General features: G+C 36.7%; 1 protein-coding gene across 2 annotated transcripts in view; it reads left to right on the top strand.

Moving 5' to 3' along the window:
* EDIL3 (EGF like repeats and discoidin domains 3) overlaps window positions 1-25,259 on the top strand; it is a 457,653-nt gene that overhangs the window by 134,067 nt on the left and 298,327 nt on the right. The window contains exon 3 of one of the 2 annotated variants that reach the window (XM_070465778.1): window positions 24,099-24,128. The exons of the other annotated variant lie outside the window; for it this stretch is intronic. Within the exon in view, the coding sequence (XP_070321879.1) occupies window positions 24,099-24,128 (30 nt within the window). The remainder of the gene's footprint in view (window positions 1-24,098; window positions 24,129-25,259) is intronic. 2 annotated transcript variants of the gene reach the window in all.

The raw sequence follows: 25,259 nt of genomic DNA, 5'->3' as shown, positions 1-25,259 counted from the left end.
ATGAATAGACAGAATAAAGAAGATTTTAGGTTATGAAAATAATCTGTATGATATTGTAGTACATGTTAGATACATGTTATTATACACTTGTCCAAACCCATGTAATATACAATGCCAAGTGTGAACTCTAATGTAGCCTATAGACTTTGGATGATTATGATGGGTTTAATTCAGTTCAATTGCTCAGTGGTGTCCAACTCTTTGTGACCCCGTGGACTGCTATGATGAGTAAATGTAAGTTAATCAGTTGTAGCAAATGTGGGAACCAAATGTAGCTTTGGTGGAGAGTGGTGATAATGGGGGGTGTTATGCATGTGTGGCTTAAAGCTCAACATTCAGAAAACTAAGATCATGGCATCTGGTCCCATCACTTCATGGCAAATAGATGGGGAAGCAGTGGAAACAGTGTCAGACTTTATATTTTGGGGCTCCAAAATCAGTTCAGATGGTGATAGCCGCCATGAAATTAAAAGACGCTTACTCCTTGGAAGGAAAGTTATGACCAACCTGGACAGCATATTAAAAAGCAGAGATGTTACTTTGCCAACAAAGGTCCATCTAGTCAAGGCTATGGTTTTTCCAATGGTAATGTATGGATGTGAGAGTTGGACTGTGAAGAAAGCTGAGTGCCAAAGAATTGGTGCTTTTGAACTGTGGTGTTGGAGAAGACTCTTGAGAGTCCCTTGGACTGCAAGGAGATCCAACCAGTCCATCCTAAAGGAGATCAGTCCTGGGTGTTCATTGGAAGGACTGATGCTGAAGCTGAAACTCCAATACTTTGGCCACCTCATGTGAAGAGTTGACTCATTGGAAAAGACCCTGATGCTGGGAGGGATTGGGGGCAGGAAGAGAAGGGGACGACAGAGGATGAGATGATTGAGTGGCATCACCAACTCAATGCACACGAGTTTGGGTGAACTCCAGGAGTTGGTGATGGCCAGGGAGGCCTGGCGTGCTGCGATTCATGGGATCGCAAAGAGTTGGACTTGACTGAGCGACTGAACTGAACTGAACTGAATGCATGTGTGGGAAATCTATATTTCCCACTATATGGGAAATCTCTGAACATTCCTCTGTTTTTCTGTGAACCTAAAACTACTCTAAAAAGTAGTCCTTAGTGTTAGAAAATGACTATATTAAACATTCATCAATTTATTCAATTATTTGTCCATCCATCAAATATTTATTGAGCATATACTCTGTGCTAGACTCTCTTCCAGGCAGTGAGAAATAACCGTTAAAAAAAGATATCACGTCTTCTAGTCTAAAGGGGGACTAGACAGTAAATCACTACACTTACTATGGTAAGCTCTATTAAAAAATAAAGACAAGTGTGAGCTGGAATAAGAGTAGATATATATTTTGGTCAGACTATTGGGAAAGATTGAGAGGATGATGTTTGAATAGAGAGAGGAGCTGATGCCCTCACTGCATATGGATGGGAGAGTAAGGACAGTAACTAAAGAGAAATTTAGGTAGAGGGGGTTTTCTTTTAAGATGTAACTGTGATGGCTTTATGATTCTGAAATGTGATATACAACCTAAGCTTATATTTTACTAAGAATAAACTATATTGAATGACTTATGTAGATATGGCAATAATATTTAGCATACATTTAACCTATTAAAGCTATCAGTCTGAAAACAAAGGATGTAAACATGGGAATTTGGTAGTAATGTAAAATCTATCATTACTTTTAGAATTCAAAGTGCCTGTGTTGATCACCAGCCCAGGTTGGATGCATGAGACAAGTGCTCGGACCTGGTGCACTGGGAAGACCCAGAGGGATCGGGTGGAGAGGGAGGTGGGAGGAGGGATCGGGATGGGGAATACATGTAAATCCATGGCTGATTCATGTCAATGTATGACAAAAACCACTACAATATTGTGAAGTAATTAGCCTCCAACTAAAAAAAAAAAAAAAAGTGCCTGTGTTCCTGAGAGTTCAGGGTAACAAAGTTACCCTGTTTAGTTCAGGGTAACAAAGTTAGCATACCATTTCATTTCTTGTTCTTCCTCTTTATTCTTTCTGTCATTTACTGGCTTCTGATCAGATTTTCTCATTTAGAAAAAAAGCAATAAACATGAAGATGCTTTATCCTATTATGTCTTCTGTCCTCTTCTGTAGTACTCCATCAAAACTTATTTCCTTTGGTAATCGGTATCTGTTTTCTAACATGAATTCAGGCTCTTTTAAATTTGTGGCCCTCAGATCTCATTTAAATTTTTGGCCTTCACTGCTAATATGTCCTTCTGCTTGCATTTCATTGTGAGAAATCAGTTACATTTGCCTCCAAAACACAAAGTATTTCATAAAAATTTAAAAGAAAAAACTACCAATTTCCACCACATATCTTGCTCCTTGCATAGCCACATTCATATTTATCTTTTAGAAGGTGATCAGTGTCAGAATTTCAAATAGTGTAGCAAAGACTGACTGACTCTGTCTAAAAGACATCTTGATAGTGATCATGAAATATCAGAATATTAACAAGCTTTAAGTAGATCTCTTGGGTAGAGTGAGGCTATTTTTAGATTTCTGAACTTTGGTTACCAAATGAGAGATTTGGTAAATTTCAGTTAAATTATTCATATATTACATGACATTATGAGTAGTTATCAGTTTTTTCCCCTTAAGATTACTTCTTGGATTAAGGAAGGATAGTTCATGATTGAATCCATATTTCTTGAAATTATCATAATGAGAGCTCTTCTGCATACACTAAAATCTTTTCTCAAAAGCTGCTAGCCATGCATGATAGCTTAGAAATTTCTCAGTCAGTGAGAGTCAAAGGGATTTATTTTCAGAGTTATATTTACTTACTTTTTTGATAATAAAAATGATTAAGTATGTATTCATACAAACAGAATTTTACAGTTAAGATGACAGAATTAATAATTTAAGGGAAATGTTTTGCCATTTATTTTGCATATATTATAGAAAAATAATTTTGTTTTATATATATATAAATTTCTATAACATAGCATATAAACCAGCTTATTAATTTTAAAATTGCTCATGTTTACTGTTAATTATAATGATTAGAGTTTGTTAGCTTGCAATTCCAAACCCAATTATATACTAACTTCAGAAAACATATATATCAATATAACATCAAAGAACTTCAGAAAATATCAAATACAGAAATCCTCTCTTGCCCAGCCAAAAGATGAATGCCAATGTGTGGTAAGGCTTTTATTTTTAAGAAAAGACACTGTGTAAAATCTTTTTCTTGATGTATACCATTTAAGCCAGTCTCTTTTCTTTTACTCTACGTATACCCTTCCCATTAGTTAGAAATAAATATCTCATGAATGAAGTGATAGATGTGTATCATTAAGCTTTCGCTGCTTAACAAATCCCAAATTCAGTGGGTTTAAACAATAACAATTCATTTCACAATTCTGTGAGTTGCATAAGTGGTATCCTGGCTAACAGGTACTGCCTAGTGGAAGAAGGTGGCTTGGATGGGTTGGTGTGTCTCTGACAGTTCAAGCTTCCTTACATAGTGGTCATGGAAAGGTCCCAAAAGCAGTGAGAAAGATCAAATCAAAATTACAAGCACTTATCAAATCTCAGCCTGTGTCACGTTAGCTCAGCATAGTTTTGTTGGGAGGATTTTCCACTTCATACTTCTAAGGCAGGTCTTCCCTGATGGTTCAGATGGTAAAGAATCCACCTGCGATGCAAGAGACCTGGATTCAGTCCCTGGGTTGGGAAGATCCTCTGGAGGCGGCATGGCAACCCACCCCAGTTTTCTTGCCTGGAGAATCCCATGGACAGAGGAGCCTGGCAGGCTGCAGCCTATGGGGTTGCAAAGAATCGGACACGACTGAGTGACTAAGCCCAGCACAGCATTGCAAAGGCAAGGATGCAAAAGGAAGAATTTATGGCCAGTTCTACAATTTACCTTGAAATGTTAATTTGTTGTTTTTTTATTTGATCTTTTAACTTTTTTATTAGCAGTACAAAAAGTTGGTTCAGTTCAGTTCAGTCACTCAGTCGTGTCTTGACTCCTTGTCACCCCATGGACTGCAGTAAAAAGTTGATAAGCATGTAGATATCTTTCTGAATATTTATTTTCATGTTAGAAGCTATGAATACAAAAAACTTATAACACTAATACTTATCAAAACAGTCCTCTCTTTTTTATAAAGGAGGAAAAAGTACAAAGTTCTTTAAAAGGCAAAGCTTGATTATTTTCTGTTTATTCTAGGAAAATACATTGAAGAAACTAGAAGAATGAAAATTTGAAGTGACATTAATTTTTCCTTTTATTCAGATTCCAAATGGATTTGTGGCACTACCAATATGTACAATTCTCTATATTTATGAAAGTTAGTATTTTTAAGTGATAGGCTAAATGACAAATTTAGTATTAACCTCTGGGAAAAAAATTTTCTTCCAATTTAATTGAAAAGAGATGTATAGGAGACTTGCAAATGACTTATAAAATAATTAAAACATGTCCAGCAATCTTTAAAACCTTCTGTTCCATTTCTTGGACTTACTGGTGCTGTTACAGGTATCAGTGGTAAAGAATCTGCCTGCCAATATAGGAGACTCAGGAGATACAGATTCAATCCCTGGGTCAGGAAGATGCCCTGGAGGAGAAAGTGGCCACCCATTTCAGTTTCTTGCCTGGGAAATCCCATGGACAGGGCAGTCTAGCAGGTTACAGTCCATGGGGTTGCAAAGAGTTGGACACGACTAATTGAGTGTGCATACATGCCATCATATTGTTACTTGCTTTTATCTTCATCAATGATTTTCACCATCAGTCTATTGCTTCATTGTAACAGTTGCTGTTTCCTTTCAGTTAAATTAAGTACTCATCAACCCATGGTATCCAAAACAAAGCAAGTCATTAAAAAATAATATTGCCATTAACCAACTGTGACAAGGTGTTAAGATTCTGTTATTTCAAGGAAATTGATATATTGCTAAAAAATAAACAAAATGTTCTTCCTATAATTACAATAGAAACAAGGAAATGAAAATATAATTATCTTTAGGTTGAGTTGCTAAATGCCATTAACAGGAAGAAAAGTGAACAGCTTTTATCTTGGGATTTGTTGTTGTTTAGTCAGTCACAAGGTGGTGTCTGACTCTTTCTTTATCCCTTGAATTGTAGTCCGCCAGGCTTCTCTGTCTATAGGATTTCCCAGGCAAGAATGCTGAAATGGGTTGCTATTTCCTAATCCAGAAGATCTTCCCAAACTGGCGACTGAATCCACGTCTCCTGTATATCCTGCATTGGTAGGCAGATTCTTTACCACTGAGCTACCTTGAATACCTTATTACAGTGATATAAAGAGTGATAGCAATTTAAATTGACATCTTTATATAAAATTGTCTATATGTGTATACATGCATGTGCATAAAACTTATACTATATGTAGCATAGTCTTTGATCACTCTTTTTCATTTAAGATATGAAATTAATATCTTTCCATTTCATTAAAAATTCTTTCCTGACATTAAAATATCCAGCTAACATTCCATCATCTACTTTCATTTTATTCAGCCAGCCCCTATCTTTGGACATATAAGTTCCATATAAATTTCTTCTATTATCAACATTTTGGTAAATATTCTTCTAACTAAATTGTGTGTATGTGTGTGTATGTTCACCATTGTCTCCTTAGACTAAATTCTTAAAAGTAAATGATTGGGATAAAAGTTATTTGAGAACTTTTCTACCACGAGTATTATATAGGGAAGGTAAACAGTTATCATGATGGGTTTTTTTGGTGAAAAGAAAGCTTAATGGGCTTAGATTTACTTAATAATAGTAATGTGGATTTGGAGTTATTTGTATAATAGGAGGAGAAAAATATACTTAGTAAAAGAAGAGATTGTTGTCCTATCAAATATATTTTTATAATGCCTTATTAAGGCTATCGGGATAGGAAATGGCAACCCACTCCAGTATTCTTGCCTGGAGAATTCCATGGACAGAAGAGCCTGGCAGCTACTGTCCATGGGGTTGCAAAGAGTTGGACATGAGTGAGTGACTAATATACACACACACACACACACACGAAGGCTACATCCTATTTTATTCTTTACTTAAGGCCATAAATCATTTTTAAAGGACTTTTTTTATAGTCCTTTTTAAATAGTTTGTCCTTATAAAAGGCAAACTATACATATTCATATAAAATAATGACATTTTTTTTACCAATTCAGTTAGATTGGTTAAAAAAAAAAATACTGTGAGGAAAAGGCTATTCTCTAAAAGTAAGACAAGGAGAGAAGGAGAGGCATTTTATCAAAGAAATCTTAAAAATGGCTCTAAGGTATCTAGAGTATGGAACAGACTTGGAATGACTAGGGAAGGAAAACTAGGAAGGTTCGATAAAGGTACGAGGTAGGGGTAAGATTAGTATGTTTCTAGTGGGAAGTGAAAGACTATTAGATGAATGATGGAACCTTTGCTCTCCTCTTCCCAGGTAGCATTAATTACATAGAAGGTAGAATGAAGAGAAAGCAATGAAGCATTAAGGATTCATTGAAATCTGTATTTTGATAGGTTAATATTTCTTTAAAACTATTTGAACTCTCTGTAGTATTTAGTGTTAGTGAATTAGATCGATCAACAAATATTGGCACCTATTATGTGCTAGAATCATACTTTTTGTTACAAGGAATTGCTAGGGTAAAGCATAATGGTTACTACAGTGAAATAGAAGGCATGAATCTTTTCTCAAGGAGCTTCACACAGTCCCTGAAGCCATAGGAAAACCGTGACGCATCAAGACAAATTTGTACTCATGGAAAATTTATTGTTCAGCATATATCAAAGTATTTATGTGAAAGCAAATTCTGTAATCCATATTTGAAGTACAGTGACAAAACAATTTTTAAATGAGTCATATAATGAGAGAGAATTGAGCCAAACCATTTTCAGAATATATTTAATTTTTCCCTCTGAAAGTATAAAATACACTAAACTATGATTTAAAATGGACAATAATCAGTGTTTGTTGTTATCTTTATTTTTATCAAAGCTTGTAAAATAAAGTAGGGAGGACACAATTTTAGTTTCTCAGTAAAAGGACCACAGATAAGGTTGTTTTCTTAAGTACTAATCCTTGGAAAATACAGTAAATTTTAAGTAAGAATTAGCACCTTCTTTGCATAGCACGTTGGTAAACCCCCGGAGTGTATTTGCCTGGTAACAGTTTAATTGAGAAATCAGATCCCCAAATGCTTCATCCAAATCATAGACAGCAATTGGGTATAGAACTCATTACTGCTACTAATCAACACAGTAGCTACTAAATATTTTCAACAAGACATATGTTTATGTCAGCTCATCTCTATTTCAGTCAATGGAATTGACTGAATGGCATAAATGGTGTAAATGGCATAAATCAAGGCTCATCACAGAACATGCTCAGACCTTTGTCTGCTTCTATTAATTATTTAGCTATGGAGGTTGAGCTATATTATCTCCACAATGGTTTGCTGATTTAAAATTTCTGTGGTAAGGCTCACCTCATAATCATTCTGGGTATCAGGCCATATACTAAATGTTGAAGTTGGGCATTTAAGCAGTTTACCAATCACCATAATGTCAAGGACATTCTTTTTTTTCACCCTTTCCCCCTTTAATAGTGCTTTTAGAGTACTCTATCCATTAAAAGGCTAATCTATGTATTATTCTTGCAATAAGATTGAAATAAACAGTTAAGGTAATACCTATTTCAGTGTTGGGAAAGCAGTTCTGAGATAAACACAATGACTACCAAGTCATTGTGTTCATAGATTCCTGTTCAAAGACAGATGCAAGTGATAAGCCTAAAATTTTGTTCCTGTTCAAAGTCAGGTCCTAGATTGCTGTTCAAAGACAGATGCAATGATAAGCCTAAAATTCTATCCCAGCCTGTTTCCACAGTCCACTGTTTGTATCCAAATTACAGTGTATCTATTACACATATGATGATGGATCAGTTCAGCTCAGTCACTTAGTTGTGTCTGACTCTTTGTGACACCATGAACCGCAGCATGCCGGGCTTCCCTGTCCATCACCAACTCCCAGAGTTTACTCAAACTCATGTCCATTGAGTTGGTGATGCCATCCAACCATCTCATCCTCTGTCGTCCCCTTCTCCTCTCACCTTGAATCTTTCCCAGCATCAAGGTCTTTTCATATGAGTCAACTCTTCACATCAGGTGGCCAAAGTATTGGAGTTTCAGCTTCAGCACCTTTAGGATGGAATGGTTGGATCTCCTTGCAGCCCAAGGGACTCTCAAGAGTCTTCTCCAACACCACAGTTCAAAAACATCAATTCTTTGGCCCTCAGCTTTCTTTATAGTCCAACTCTCATATCCATACATGACCACTGGAAGAACCATAGCCTTGACTAGATGGACCTTTGTTGGCAGAGTCATGTCTCTGCTATTTAATATGCTGTCTAGGTTGGTCATAACTTTCCTTCCAAGGAATAAACATCTTTTAATTTCATGGCTGCAGTCAGCACCTGCAGTGATTTTGGAACCCCAAAAAATAAAGTCTGCCACTGTTTCCACTGTTTCTCCATCTATTTGCCATGAAGTGATGGGACTGGATGCCATAATCTTAGTTTTCTGAATGTTGAGCTTTAAGCCAACTTTTTCACTCTCCTCTTTCACTTTCATTAAGAGGCTCTTTAGTTCTTCTTCACTTTCTGCCATAAGGGTGGTGTTATCTGCCTATCTGAGGTTATTGATATTTCTCCCAGAAATCTTGGTTCCAGCTTGTGCTTCATCCAGCCCAGCATTTCTCATGATGTACTCTGCATATAAGTTAAATAAGCAGGGTGACAATATACAGCCTTGACGTACTCCTTTTCCTATTTGGAACCAGTCTGTTGTTCTATGTCCAGTTCTAACTGTTGCTTCCTGACCTGCACATAGATTTCTCAAGAGGCAGCACTGAGAGAACCTAGAGATACAGTAGCAATAATAATAATAGTAAAACCTGTAATTCCAGTGTTTTCATGCTGATCATGCTCTTGGAATTCTGTAGAAACACATTCTCTAAAGAATTATATAATGATATTTTGATCAAGAGCTCAGACCTGAAATCAAATTCTGACTCCTCTATTAACTGTCTCTGTTACTTTGGCCAAGTTGATTAACCTCTTGATGCCTTTGTTCCTTATCTGTAAAATCTGAGTAATAACTAGTATCAACTTCAAAGAGATTTTGTTCAAATTAAGTGATTTATATATGTGAGGTTCTTAGGATTATTTCTGATTTGTAATAAAAGTTATGTAGGAGTTATAAAAATAAGTAAATAAATACAATTAAACCTTATAGACAATTCAAACATTACATGCAGAAATCAAACTTTGAAGTCCCTGAATATTCTTCCATCATTTCAGTCATTAATAACATTGCTGAAATGTCCAATAAATCCTGACCTATTATTTTTATGTCAGGATTTTTTCTGCTTGTGCTTCAATATGCAAACTGGGGGCAATTTAGCTGTCACCTTTTAATTTTTCAAAATTTTCTTTTCCTCAGTGTATAATTTGACAAATCACCTCACTTATTATGGGAAAAAAGAGAACCCTATGTTTTATTATTTGAAAATTATGAGTAATGTAAGTAATGTTTGCATAATTAGGAATTGGCCTTTCCGGAATAGAGCTTTCCTTATGCTTACAGCAAATAACTTATGAATTTGTTTTTTTATAAGATTGCAAAATGGAAATCCTGTAAAGGCATAATAAATATGAAGTTAGAATTTATGACAACATATTAATATTAGGGTCTTAGATGTGATACATCAACAATAAGCTCTCTGTGGCTTTGCATAAAGATAGAATCACAGAGCAGGAAGAAAACTAGAATCTTCCATTTGATGATTATTACAGAGCATCTCTGGAAAGCTGTTCCTCACCCCAGGGCATACTCTCCTCTTTGTCTATGCCCCCAAGATAAAGAGCTTGACTTTGAGATACGTTTGGGAAAGACTACAAAACACACACATCAATAGTCATTACACAATGCAGAAAATAATTATCCTAAGAGGGGAAAAAAAAAAAAGTGCTGTGGATATCAGGAGGAGGAAAGGTTAGTTCCAGTCCTAGGGATTGAATTTGATGGGTGAGAAGGCTTTTGAGATGGGATGGGATGGCAGTGCACTTCACCAGTAAAATGATTTGGTAGACACATTTTAAGCAAAATTTGTTGTTTAGTCACTAAATCATGTCTGACTCTTTGTGACTCCATGAACTGTAGCCTGGCAGTCTTTTCCAGATAATAAAAAGCACAAAGATAAGAAACTTGGGAACCTTCTGGAAGAATTAGTGGTAGTGCTTTTCTAGACTATTTGGGATTTGTAGAGATGATGAAGAGCCAGACAGGATAGTGGTTTGGATCTATGCTGTAAAGGGCTTTTAGTCAATCTCAAACTGTTTCCATAATATAGATTTCAGCATTATTAACAATATTATCCCAGGAACATGAGTCTATAATCTCTTTTCATAATATAAGTGAAGCATAAAAACACAAAAACAAAACAGTACAAAACTCTTAACAAAACTTGTGACAATTTTTAAGTACTACCTCAGGCCTTTTTTTTTTTTTTTTTGAGGATTAAATTGTACTGTTTTTTCCATTACATTTTTTTTTTCTGCCTCCAAGATAAATCTCTTTTTCAAATTCATTAACTGTTGTGATTGTTTTCAATAAGACTTGGTGTAATAAGTAGTTGATTTGGAGAAGGCTCAGTGTGGCTTATTGACTGAAATCAGTGTTAATTTCTAGCCTAGAATTTCTAACCAGAAATAATTGCTGAAAGAAACAAGCATAAAGCTTCAAAAATAGTTTTCAGGAGACCCTTCTATAACTAAAAATGTCAGTTGACATGTGGAAAATCCCATGAGAAACCACAAAATATTTATATCCACCTGGATGAACACCTAGTCCTGGTCACTAAGGAAACTGTTTCAATGCAGAAAATGTTTGTTTTTCCTGTCTGTGAACTTCATCAACTACATATGAAATATATGCAATCTAGATATTCTTGCTGCAGAGAAAGTAAAAGATTGGAAAAATACCTTTAAGGCTTTGCTTGGTTTTAAACTTTTGCAAACTTTCCTTTTTATAAGGTACTTTTAGCATTGCTTGCAAGCCAGTCTATTCTTTCTTGACAGTCACTTCATGATTTCCTCCTTTCTCTCTTTTCTGCTCAAGCTTGACCTCTTATGAGAGGGAAATATGATTAGCTGTCCCCAGCATTCTAGCTATTTGTCTATAAGATGGGGCTGGAGGAAGGAGGGAAGTGAAGTGAAGTGGAAGTCGCTCAATTGTGTCTGACTCTTTGGGACCCCATGGACTATACAATCCATGGATTTCTCCAGGCCAGGATACTCGAGTGGGTAGCCTTTCCCTTCTCCAGGGGATCTTCCCAACCCACCCAGGGATTGAACCCAGGTATCCCGCATTGCTGGCGGATTCTTTACTACTTGAGCCACAAGGGAAGCCCAAGAATACTGGGGTGGGTAGCCTATCCCTGCTCCAGCGAATCTTCCTAACCCAGGAATTGAACCAGGTTCAATTGACAGGTTCAATGTCTCCTGCATTGCAGGTGGCTTCTTTACCAACTGAGCTTTCAGGGAAGCCCGGAAGGAAGGAGGGAATGGAAGTTAATTCTTTCAGCAGTCTAAGGAAGTCAGGTAATAATGCCATTGCATTTTGTGCTAGTTGGATCTCACCTGGACATCAGTTCTTGTTGCTGTAAGATTTCTCTTTTGTTGCTACATTTTGAAGGACCTTGACACATTTGAACTTATCAAGAAATAGTTAACAAAAAAGGATGGCAAGGTTGTATGTTATGATTATGAAATTAAGTGGAGATGTTTGTCTCAGTTAAGAGAATTACATAGTTGTCTTCAAATATTTGAATGGCTGGTATGTCAAAGACAGACCCATTATTCCTTTGTTTTCCAGAGGCTATTTTTGGGAGAGTGATGTGACATGTTTCTTTGTGAGTTTAGAGTTCCCTGCCACTAGAAGTTTTGAAGCAACCTTGAGATTTTTGTTGGCAAGTAATACTGATTGATCTTTAATTTTGGTTTGGATTTAAACTTTTATTTATGTGAAGTTCTTTACATCCTGTTATCTGAACAGGCTGTTTCCTAGACTGTTTCTTGATGGTTTGGAAAAGCAGAAGTTACTAGTGTGCATTCACAACTTGAAAATTACCTCAAAGATAACAGGAATGGGGTTTGGGCTTCCCCTGAATACCTGTATCTTTATTCATTTTCATGGTCTCAAAGTTAGACCTGTCCACTTTTTTATCAGTTGAGTTCCTTAAAGACATTCCAATTAAGGAAAAATTCAGCTCAGGGAGCCAAGGTTTGAAGACGGGGAAATTACATTGTCAATGTCATTTGATTAACACTTAAATGTGGATATACTGACTATTTTCTTTTAAAGAAGGTCCTAACGAGTCTGAAGAGAAAACATTTAATTTTAGCTTCTATTTTAACAGGCAAGAAAAAAATTCTCTATAGCAGTCATTAACTCACTGCTGAGTAAGTCAGTGGCACATTAGATTAATGGAGTTCTGTATAGGCAAGCAGAGACTGTACTTTATCTCTTCTAGTTAGTGTCCTTGGGATGAGTTCAAACTACATGAAAAAAATAATTCCCCTTGACCAAAGAGAAACAGGTAGATCCACCAGAGATAGCTTAGCTCTTTTTAAGTTACACCGTCCACTGTTTTTTTCCCTTCATCTTTTGAGTTTCAAAGATATTTTAATTAAGCCAGATGTGTGGATCTGTATTTTGGGAGCCTGTCATTTCAAAGCCATCATAAAATTTCTGAATTTCTCTTTACGAGTAGTGAAAAAGGAATGATATTTTACTAAAAAAGCTTCTCAAATTTCATTAATGGTATAAATGTCATGTTTGACATAACTGTAATGTAAATACTTGCTTGTGTACACACACACAAACACACACACACACACACACATATTATGTGCCAATATTTTGTAATAAGGTAATTTTCTGTTTTCAGTAACCATTAAGTTTACTAAACACTGAAGTTTTATATTATTTAGTGTAAGGATATTATATTCAGTATACAGCCCTACATATCCCAATTGAGGTGATGGTGATGGTCAGGGAAATTTGCTCCTCCACAGCTTCATTTGCTCTAGCCTAGAGCTCAAGGCATTTCTTTGCCGTGTCTTGTGCTATCTGGGCATAGATCACTGCAACCTGTACTTGATTTCCGTTAACAGTAACTCAAATGCAAGGGAGTAACTTTCATCGGAAGAAGTTACAAATACAAATATAATATTTTCCAGTATTTTTAAGAAGCATGTTACTAAAGATAGGCTGACAGCATAAAAGAGGCTCCTTTAAAAACCTTATTTACAAGAAGTTAATAATTTATATTGTGGTTAAGCTGATGGGCTCTTATTTATTTAATGAAATTATTTGCTCATTTATTTTGCTCAGAAAGCCGAGCGCTGTAGAATTGATGCTTTTGAACTGGTGTTAGAGAAGTCTCTTGAGAGTCCCGTGGACTGCAGGGAGATCCAGCCAGTCCATCCTAAAGGAGATCCGTGTTGAGTGTTCATTGGAAGGACTGACGGTGAAGCTGAAACTCCAAGACTTTGGCCGATGGCCAAAGTCAGTCAGTTCTTTGACTGACTCATTTGAAAAGACCCTGATGCTAGGAAAGATTGAAGTTGGGAGGAGAAGGGGATAAAGGAGGATGAGGTGGTTGGATGGCATCCCCGACTCGATAGACATGAGTCTGGGTAAATTCCAGGAGTTGATGATGGGCAGGGAGGCCTGGTGTGCTACAGTCGTGGAGTCACAGAGAGTCAGACAAGACTGAGCGACTGAACTGAACTGATTTTTGTTTTATGGTTCTACCACCATTCAAATGGAGTCTGATCATTCACTGAAATAGTATTTCTAAGAGAAAAAGCGTAAATCCGTCCAAATGCCATTCACTGGTGCTGTGTGTGCTTAGTTGCTCAGTCGTGTCTGGCTTTCTGCAGCCCCTGCGTGTTAGCCTACCAGGCTCCTCTGTCCATGGGATTTTCCAGGCCAGAACACTGGAGAGGGTTACCTTTCCGACCCAGGGGTTGAACCGTGTCTCTTGAATCTCCTACCTTGGCAGGCGGATTCTTTACCACTGGAGCCACCTCAGAAGTCCCTCATTCAGTGGAGACTCACTTAAATAAACCATGATTTATCCATAAAATAAAATGCTACTGTCCATATTCATTGATTATATTTTCATGGAAACGATTGTGTGATATATTAATGAAAGCAAGTTAAAGAATATCATATTATTACATAATCCTCTTTTTACTTTTATGATATAAATATTTAATCATAATTACAAGACCTGACTCATTTGAAAAGACCTTGATGCTGGGAAAGATTGAGGGCAGGAGGAGAAGGGGATGACACAGGATGAGATGGTTGGATGGCATCACCAACTCAATGGACATGAGTTTGGGTAAACTCTGAGAGTTGGTGATAGACAGGGAGGCCTGGCATGCTGTGGTTCATGGGGTTGCAAAGAGTTGGACATGACTGAGCAACTGAACTGAACTAACATATATTTTTATATAGATATACAATCTGATATTCCATTATTTTTACTTTAAAGTGCAGTTTATGTTGAGTTTTAGTTGATAATTTAGATAATTTAATAAATACATTTCTATCTTATAATGCAAATCTTAACCCATTATAACAATTCTTTTTTTTTTTTTTCCAACTCCTGAATCACAAAATCTCTTCTGACATTAACATTTTATGTGCTACGATTCTGTGGTTTCCTTAAGTGGATGTTTCTGTGAGATTTGTCCCAGTCTTGCTGACTTATGCATTACTTTTTTGGTTCTTTTGGTTTTAATAGATTTACTTTTTAGATTAGCTCATTTGTCCAGAATTATAGGAGTGAATTGAGGTTGAATTGACCGGTTGCCCATACATAAATAAAGCAGAAATCCGTAGAACTTGAGCCTGGTGACATTAGCTTACTTCTGTCAGTTGCTGTGAAACAGAGCAATGTAGATGCTGTAACCATCTGAAATTCACATATGATAAGCCAGTGACCTCACCTGCATGACTTTCCTGTCACAGTTTTTTACTACTTATTTTTATTAGTTGGAGACTAATTACTTTACAATATTGTAGTCAATGCATACATTGACATGAATCAGCCATGGATTTACATGTGTTCCCCATCCCGATCCCCCCTCCCACCTCCCTCCCCACCCCATCCCTCTGGGTCGTCCCAGTGCACCAGGCCCGAGCACTTGTCTCATGCATCCAACCTGGGCTGGTGATCTGTTTCACCCTAGATAATATACATGGTTTGATGCTGTTCTCTCAGATCATCCCATCCTCGCCTTCTCCCATGGAGTCCAAAAGTCTGTTCTATACATCTGTGTCTCTTTTTCTGTCTTGCATATGGGGTTATCGTTACCATCTTTCTGAATTCCATATATATGCGTTAGTATACTGTATTGGTGTTTATCTTTCTGGCTTACTTCACTCTGTATAATGGGCTCCAGTTTTATCCATCTCATTAGAATTAATTCAAATGTCACATTAAATAGCATTCTTCTTTCCAGGCCTATTCCCCCCTCTCCTGTATTAAATTTTCAAACAATTATAAATTAATTTTATTGGAAGTTAATAAATGTGATCAATCATTTATATTAACTCCAGATCTGCTTTATCCTTCACAAGTTTCTTCTATTGGTTCATGAATTTTCTTAGGCTACCATAGGTTTAATTTCCGATTTGCTTTTTACATGACTCCCAGTCACTAACTGGACTTCATTTTCTCATCACTAAAACTGGATAGCTTTTCAGAAATATTTGCTTAGTAGTAAATATATGCACTGTACAAAATTAAAACATAACTGCTCCCCTCGAAAGAAGGATCATGGAAAATGCCCAACTCTGGACCAAGACTGAAAAATACTATTGCCATTTTGATTAGAACTGGCTTTAGGTTATAGTTTAAAAGCTAGTGGGAACTTTAAAGAGGCAACTAAATCTGAAAACTGAAATAAATACTAAAGAATTGAGGGTAGTAAGATTTGCATTCAGTCTATAGTGAGATGAATTCAAATATGAGGGAGGGCACATTGAATAAACAAAGGATATTTGAGGACAGTTGTATAGATACATGAAATATTGAATTATAGATTTTTATAATGTCAAATAACCTAGCTTAAAGATCTTTTTAGTGATTCCTTTAAGTAGCATAATATGTCCTAATTATGTCTCCAAAGTCTCTTTAATACTACCTGGGATATGAATATAGTCTACTTACTTCCTGCTACCCAGTACTCTGGGAATACATTGGAAATTACATGTTTTTTTACTCAGTAGGAAAAACATGAAACCAAAGCTTTCATTCACTCTTTATTATTTTCCCCATTTGTACCTCCTTCTAAACTGAGAAATCACAAATGCATTGCTAATTGCTGTTAAGGTGATTTTCACTATATAAGTAGTTTATAAAACTCATGTGAGCTCTATTACTAGTCAACTTTAGAGAGTGAATTTGGTGTTTCTGTTTTAATGAATCTATTAAATTAATAAGCTGTAGTTCGGTGCTTTTTAATTTAAAATCACAGATTTGTATTTTCATGAGATGATCAAATGGTTATTAGAGCATTGTATTTTCAATTGTTATTCCTTTTCTCTCCTGCCCCAAGAAAGAAAATATGATTTATATGACTATATTTAATGATATAATTATTACGTATAATTACATATAACTTTGGAGCTTCCCAGGTGGCGCTAGTGGTGAAGAACCTGCCTGCCAATTCAGGCGACAATAAGAGGCGCTGGTTCGATCCCTAGGTCAGGAAATCCTTTGGAGGAGGGCATGGCAACTCACACCAGCATTCTTGCTTGGAGAATCCCCATGGACAGAGGAGCCTGACGGGCTACAGTCCATTGGGTCACAAAGATTTGGACTTAAGTGAAGTGAATGAGCACACACGCATGCATGTATAACTTTATCTAACTAAAATATAGATGACATTTAAGGTGTTGTCTTTGGTAAGTGTACTAAGGTTACATAATGAAGTAGCTAAATTTTATTGAGTAACACAGAAGACCAAATTAAGTATTTATTCATAATTTCTTTCTTTCTTTTGATAAATATTTGAGCCTTGCTGTGTTATAGGTACTAGTCTAAAAACTGTAGTCATAAGAGTGAGCAAAAGAGGCACATCCTTGCCCTCATGAAACTCCTAGTCTAATGGCAGAGACTAGTAAACATGAACCACATGTGTAGATAATTATATTTTATGTATTGCACATTATTAACTGTGTTCAAATAAATGCCATCCTCCAAATCTAGCACAAGAATCAAATTTCATGTAGAAGACTGATAGAGAAAACTTTGTAATTCTCTAAACATCTTCTATGCAGTGTCTACTGCTCTTCACTGTGGCCCAATTATTCTGCAGTTCTCAGGGTGGGGAATTGACCACATAGTATGCTGTCTGAAGTCTTTCGCCAGGAGAGAGTAACACTTCTCTTCATACTTTAACAAAGTACTAACAGCTTTTAAGTCCTGATGCACATCCTCATTGGGCCATTGGCCAAAAGCAAGCAAACCAACAAACAATAAAACAAAGATTTTATAAACCAAAACCTCCCTCTAAATACTTCTCTGAACACTTCCAGAGGCAGCTCCACAACTTATTTAAATGACTGAATTCACAAATTTTAAATGGTAATTTACTCTACTTTGCCTTAGTAATCACACCCACACACACATACACACACACATTTATAGCATTTAACATCTGGGCAGGCATGAATAATCTTGCATACATAACATCATTGTTATTTTTGCATTACTGCAATTGAATAAAAACATTCTAAGATGTTGTGAAAGTACAAAAATACATATTTCTTGTTGCTTTGCTCATGGAAATAGTGGATTACATAGATAATTCTATATTTGCAAAGCATGTTCAGTGCATAATTAACTAGTTTTATAGTATAGCAGACAAAATGATCCATAAATCAATATGAACTGAGTAACATGTCATTGTAAAATAAATTATCATTGCTAAGAAGCGTATTTTATGTATTTTGTAATGAGCTTTTCCAATTTGATGGTGAGCCGTGCTGTGTATATAATTGTTTTAAATGGGTAGAATTTCCATGTTTTGAAAGTGTACTTAAAACACCCAAGGATAAGAAAAACAACAACAACAGCAACAACAAAAGCAGGAGATATAAGAATTGTTGAGACCACATAGAAATTAGAGCCTGCCCAATGAAGAAGTATGTGTGTTTTAATAGCACATGTATATGAGGGCAATACACGGCTCAGTGGGTAGTTATTGTATTTGACAGTTGATCCTATGAGCAAAGGAGAAAGGGAAGGAGAAGGAAAGAAGGAAGGGAAGAAAAAACTGTAGAATGCATTCTTCTTTGATCAAGCACCAGTTCAGTTCATGAACATGTTCACTGCCAGACTACACTGAAAAGTTTGTGACCAACTTTGAAATTAGAGAAATAGATTCATTGTATCAAACTGTGGTGGTAAACTCCATGAAAAAATAAATATTTGCAGAAAGCCCACCTGTCCTCTGAAGTACAGTCCGGAACTGTATATATTCCCAGTCTTATCTCCCTCAGTTCAGTTCAGTTCAGTTGCTCAGTCATATCCGACTCTTTGCGACCCCATGGACTGCAGCACGCCAGGCCTCCCTGTCCATCTCCAACTCCCAAAGTTTACTCAAACTCATGTCCATTGAGTCGGTGATGCCATCCAACCATCTCATCCTCTGTCGTCCCCTTCTCCTCCCACCTTCAATCTTTCCCAGCATCAGGGTCTTTTCAAATGAGTCAGCTCTTTGTATCAGGTGGCCAAAATATTGGAGTCTCCGCTTCAACATCAGTCCTTCCAATGAATATCCAGGACTGATTTCCTTTAGGAAGGGCTGGTTGGATCTCCTTGCAGTCCGAGGGACTCTGGAGTCTTCTCCAACAGTACAGTATAAAAGCATCAGTTCTTCGGTGCTCAGCTTTCTTTACTGTCCAACTCTCACATCCATGCATAACTACTGGAAAAATCATAGCCTTGACTAGACAGAGCTTTGTTGCCTCCTTCAGAGACAATTAATTTCTTAGGCATTCAAATATATTTTGAATGGGAACAGCAAAACTATGTTCCATTGCAGTAGAGTGCTATTACTCGCAAGTACAAGAAAGCTCAATTAAAACTAGATAAACAATAAAGTGCTAGTATTGTTCCTCAAAGCTAGAAGTCTAGAGTGATATCAAGGTATGATTCAATGGCTCCATAATATCATCAGTAATCTGATTTCCTTTTGTTTATCTACTTAGTCTTTTGAGAATTGGCTTCTTTCTAAAGCCAGCTTCCATCTTGGTTGCAAGATGTCTGTCAACTTGCTTCTGGGGTCATAGACTTGCTTGTCTGTATCTAAACAGGTGGGAGAGAGAGGGTTATTAGCAGACACTTTCTCAGAAGGAAGTAAATTCCAAGAGCTTCTTCTTGCCCAAACACAAATCTGTCCTCACCTATTACTGTCCCCAAAAGGATCATATACTTACCTAGACCAATAACTGTGGGTAGGAAAAGGGAAGCTATTTACTTTGTTCTGAGATACAGACTTTCTTTCTAAATTTGAAGGGCGAGTCATCACCCCCAAAGCACTGATAGTGAGAAAGCCAAATAAACCTGAACATATTACAAGAGAAAGTGTTGAAAGCCGCTGAACAACCAGAGTGTACACTGAAGAGGGTTTTCTGCAAGCCTGCTAATTTACTTCTGCACTTTCAGCAACTGAGCTCATTGCTCTGTAGCAAACTTTATGGGTAGAGCCATCATTCTCAAACTGAGTGTTCATAACAGGCACATGATCAGTTTTTTAAAAAATGCCAAAACCTGGGCTGTTAGCCAGAATTCAAATCCAAACACCCAAATGTCAAATCCTCTAGGACATTTTAACAAAACCCCAGGCGATTCTGTTATGGCAATGAGAGGGCCACACTGGGTCCAGTGCAGTTCAGTTCAGTCGCTCAGTCATGTCCGACTCTTTGTGACCGCATGGACTGCAGCACGCCAGGCCTCCCTATCCATCACCAACTCTCAGAGTTAACTCAGACTCATGTCCATTGAGCCGGTGATGCCATCCAACCGTCTCATCCCCTGTTGTCCCCTTCTCCTCCTGCCCTCAATCTTTCCCAGCATCAGGGTCTTTTCAGTTGAGTCAGTTCCTCACATCAGTTGGCCAAAGTATTGGTGTTTCAGCTTCAACATCAGTCCTTACAATTCAGGACTGATGTCCTTTAGGATGAATTTCTTGGATCTCCTTGCAGTCCAAGGGACTCTGAAGAGTCTTCTCCAACACCACAGTTCAAAAGCATCAGTTCTTCAGTGCTCACCTTTCTTTATAGCCCAACTCTCACATCCATACATGCCTACTGGAAAAACCAAAACTTTGACTAGACGGACCTTTGTTTGTAAAGTAATGTCTCTCTGCTTTTTAATATGCTGTCTAGGTTGGTCATAGCTTCTCTTCCAAGGAGAAAGTGTCTTTTATTTTCTTGGCTGCAATCACCATCTGCAGTGATTTTGGAGCCCAAAAAATAAAGTCAGCCACTGTTTCCACTGTTTCTCCATCTATTTGCCATGAAGTGATGGGACCAGATGCCATGATCTTAGTTTTCTGAATGTTGAGCTTTAAGCCAACGTTTTTACTCTCCTCTTTCACTTTCATCAAGAGGCTCTTTAGTTCTTCTTTGCTTTCTACCATAAGGGTGGTGTCATCTGCATATCTGAGGTTATTGCTATTTCTCCCGGCAACCTTGATCCCAGCTTGTGCTTCATCCAGCCCAGCGTTTCTCATGATGAACTCTACATATAAGTTAAATAAGCAGGGTGACAATATACAGCCTTGACATACTCCTTTTCCTATTTGGAACTAGTCTGTTGTTCCATGCCCAGTTCTAACTGTTGCTTCCTGACCTGCATACAGCTTCTCAGGAGGCAGTCAGGTGGTCTGGTATTCCCATCTCTTTAAGAATTTTCCAGAGTTTGTTGTGGTCCACACACTGTGTTAGCTTCTCTATATTAAATATATACATTTACTCTATGTTTTCCTACTATTACCGTAATTTCAGTACATCCATCTATAATGTGACCAGGGAGAACAAATACAGAGTTTTTAATTTTTATTTTTCTTGGTGCATGTGTTTTTAATTTCCAGGATTAGAGGAACTTGCATGTGACAAAAACGTGTGTGTTTGTGTATATTTGACTTACTGATTCATGAATTCCAAGAAGCAAATAGAAAAAGTAAGGACTCATTGGATATCATAACATTACTTCTGTGATCCTTAATTTCACTTAAATGTCACTAAATAGGCCACTAATGCCCATTTAGAGTTTTGGTTGTACTCCTGGGGGCCTTGCTGCCACCTGTTTATAGTTCATGGTGGTTTGTTTGGTAAGGAGTTCGTCTGCAAAGCCATCTTTGCCAGTGATAACTGAAATAGTGAATTAATACCAATCCTAACCCATATGTGACTGTGAGTATATAGGTTGTTTTAATAATATGCATATTGGTTAATAGTATGAATATAGTTACATCTGCACGTTATGAGAAACCACGACTATGGAGATGTTTTGTGGAAATAGAGTTGCATGCAGACTTGTGTACCTGCTGATTCTAACATTGTTAATTTGTTACAAACCTTCTTTCAGGTATTATAGTCTCAAGTGTAGGTTAGTGCTCTGTTTGCCCCAGAGACTTTGCTTTTAAGACTAATTGCTATTACTTCTGTAAGTTTAGAATTGTCTTTACTTCTGTACTTGCTAGTTCTTTCCTAAAATTTCTTGCTTCTCCTTATATAATGAAGAAGTAAAATCTTAGTACGTTTGATCTCCTTTCTTAGGCATTACAGGCTTAGGATGTTTTGTTTAACCACCTAGGCAGACTCTAAGCTGTCTTTGCCTGTTCCTGGATTATAAGGGACTTGAAAAAGTTTCTAAGACAGCACTTCATTTCTTAAAGATATTTCTCTTGCAGCCCTTATATCCAGTTTTTGTTTTTTCCCTTAGGCTAAGACCAAGGAATGTTATCATGGTTATAATCAATCCTTATTTCTTGATTCCTTCTCCTGTTTACTTTTCTATTTTAGTGGATACTAAATCAGCACTTTGTGAAAAAGTAAGGCACAGTGGAAAAAGTGGTTTTCAAATCACATGAGCTCAAATTCAAATTGACCTTAGACAAATTGTTCTATCACCAGGAACCTCTGTCTCTTCATCTATCAAATAAGAGTATATTTCATCTCCTTGTTTCTTTTATAAATTCAGTTCACATACAAAGTGACCTGCTATAAACTTTTTGGTTGTTGTTCCTTTTGAATCTCCAGACTTTTACTAACAATGACCCATAAAAGTCAACACTTCTTTAAGCCCCTGTGGTATTTTCCTAAAAGGGAATTCCTGGAAGCTACTGAAGGTTTTCCTCTTTGAACATGTCGTGATGTATTTGGGACATGATAAAGCAGCAAAGAGCTTTTAAAAATTTATGTTCCCTACACCACGCGTGCCAAGTGTGTTTGCACTCTTGATTTTTCTTTTTCTTTCTTTTTTTTTTTTTTTTTTTTGGTGCCAAGGAGACAAGCCAAACAGTGTGAGAGGTAAATACTGTCAGGACACAAAGTAAGCTTGTCTGATGTGTACCCTGTGCAGATGTAACCCTAACGGGAAAGAGTGGAGAACTCTGCCTAGTTACACAGTGGTGCCTTGATGAACGAATCACCTGGGAACAAAGGTCTTTTATAAGCAATTCAGCTGAGTAAATTTTTATTTTAAAACTTCATAAATCCAATGAAGTAGTATTGGCTAGAGTCATATAATTCAACAGTAGTATTCTGATTAAGTTGCACTTGTGCACAGAGCAGAAATATCTTCTCACAGAGCATGTCTGTTAGTATAAAGGTAAAACGTGAATTCTAGGCAAAATCGTGAAGCTGTTTCACCCTTGCAGCTTCACTCTTGCACTCTCGCAGCTCCATCCCCCACGAACACAGTGGATTATTACCCTTGGAGTTGTGCTGTTCTCAAAAGTGTCTCCCTTTTAAAAAGCAAATCAAAATGATTAACAATTTGAATTGTAGCTCCAATATAATCATAACATTATAATGATATTACCTAGTCCTATCTCAATTCTGGCTCCAAATTACTACCATTGAAAGAGACTCTGGCTTAATTGGCTTGAAATGGGGCCCAGAGTTTGGCCTTCTTGTATAGATGTGGAGCTATGAACCACTGCTTTAGCAGAAAGTGGTTTTCATAATGTGATCTTTCCTTTTGTAATATTCATGCATGAGCGGTAGAACGCTTGTGTCAGAATCACTTGGGATCAACCTTTAAATTGCAGGATCCTGTGGTTTCACCACGGAACCACCACTAGTGAATCTTGAAGTGTGTGATACTCGTGAGTTCAGTGTATTTGTGTGTGAATGTGATGGGGCAAGAGAAAGAGTGAAGCTCTCTGTTTAATCAACACTGAGTGGTTCTAAATTACTCTAAGGTTTAATAATTCCTTTTTTTAATATAATTTCTACCTCATGAAGCAAAAGTTTTGACAGTCAACAGTACCTCTTAATTCCTCTTTGCTAATAGAAAATTTCCATGAAGTGGTGATGGTTGGGGTATTTATATGTAACTTGTAACTTATACTTTAAACAATATTATTTATAATATAATTTGCACTCAGACCAAAAAAAAAAAATCAACCTTGCTTGCAAAAGGACAGAAAATTCAAATTGAAACAACTGAGTGTTCTTTTCTAATGATTATTTTTAAGTATGGGAGTACTTAACTGTTAATTTAAAATGTGCATCCATTTATCTAATTATCTAATGACAACTTTTTAATGTATACACAAAATTTCAAGTCAGACTTTTAGTTATTATTTAGAAATGTGAAATATATTCAATCTTAATTTCTCTCTCTTTCTCCCCTTCTCTCTCCCTCTCACCTCCTCCCACCTCTCTTTTTTTTCCCCCTCCTTTTCTCTTTCTCTATCATAGCATCAGATGAAGAAGAGCCCACTTCAGCAGGTAACGTTGCTATGCTATAAAAATTATTCCTGTTTAAGACCTTTAATAGAGATGTATTTGTTCAGGATTCAACCAGAAACCTGGCACAGTTTAATATACTTTATTTCTTGAATCCATTATGCTGTCCCAGACTAAATGACATGGTGATGAGTTTAAAGTAAAAAGAGAAAATAACTAAAAATGAACTGTCACAGAGGAAATCATACACAGAACACATCAGTATGAAAGAATAAGGAAAATTGGAATATTAAAACATTGAGAAATGTGCCAATAAGTAATAAAATGGGGAGAAAAACTGAAATGATAAAATGCAGAAAAATAATAAAGTGAGGAGACTGAAAGGAAAAAGAAGAAAGTGGTAAAACATACCTTCAGAAATATGACTTGCCATGATAGAATATTGCATTATCACATATCTGATTGATATTGAACATGATATTCATATAAGTTTCAGGATAAAAATCATGTTGTTGCCTCAAATACTCACTTTAAGAAAATAATTTCTGTAGTTATAATCTAATGATACCAACACTTGGCATCATGATTTTGCTCCTCATTTGTCTGATCAGCATTTATCAAGTAAAGGCTGAGATTGGAACTAAAATCTGTGAGGAATGTCAATGGTGTGTTTATAAGAAGAAAGTCAGCACCACAGCCAATCTGGTTAGCAAGTAATAAAAGGCCAGGGCTAGCAGACAGCAACATCAGGAAAAACAGATGATGTCTTAAGGTGGAGGGGTCAGAGGTTGGTTGGAAGACAAAGATCAGACCTTTGCACCAGAGTCTGTCTTAGGCAGTTTAAGGGAGTTAGGCCTGAGAGATATGAGCAAGAAATGGTTACTGAAACTAATGGACAAAAATGGGACTTGACTTTATAGAAAATGTGAAATGTAGCCCTGTTATTTGGAGCTTGGATACAGGATAGGGTCTTTTCAATTCAGAGACCTAACTTATTTCAGTTGGTGGAAGACTTCTTGATTTCTACCTTCTTCTAAAACTGGATAGGGATTTTTACCTGTAAAAGTAGTTCAGAAGGTCAAAATTCAATGAAAGAAAGTAAAATAGACATCTTACAAATATCTTTGGTAAACTTCAAAAGTACCATTTTGCATTATGCTCATTATCACTGTC

Source organism: Odocoileus virginianus, chromosome 3 (genome assembly GCF_023699985.2).
Source record: "Odocoileus virginianus isolate 20LAN1187 ecotype Illinois chromosome 3, Ovbor_1.2, whole genome shotgun sequence".
In the NCBI taxonomy this organism is placed as follows: domain Eukaryota; kingdom Metazoa; phylum Chordata; class Mammalia; order Artiodactyla; family Cervidae; genus Odocoileus; species Odocoileus virginianus.
This window is presented reverse-complemented; position numbering and strand designations above follow the sequence as displayed.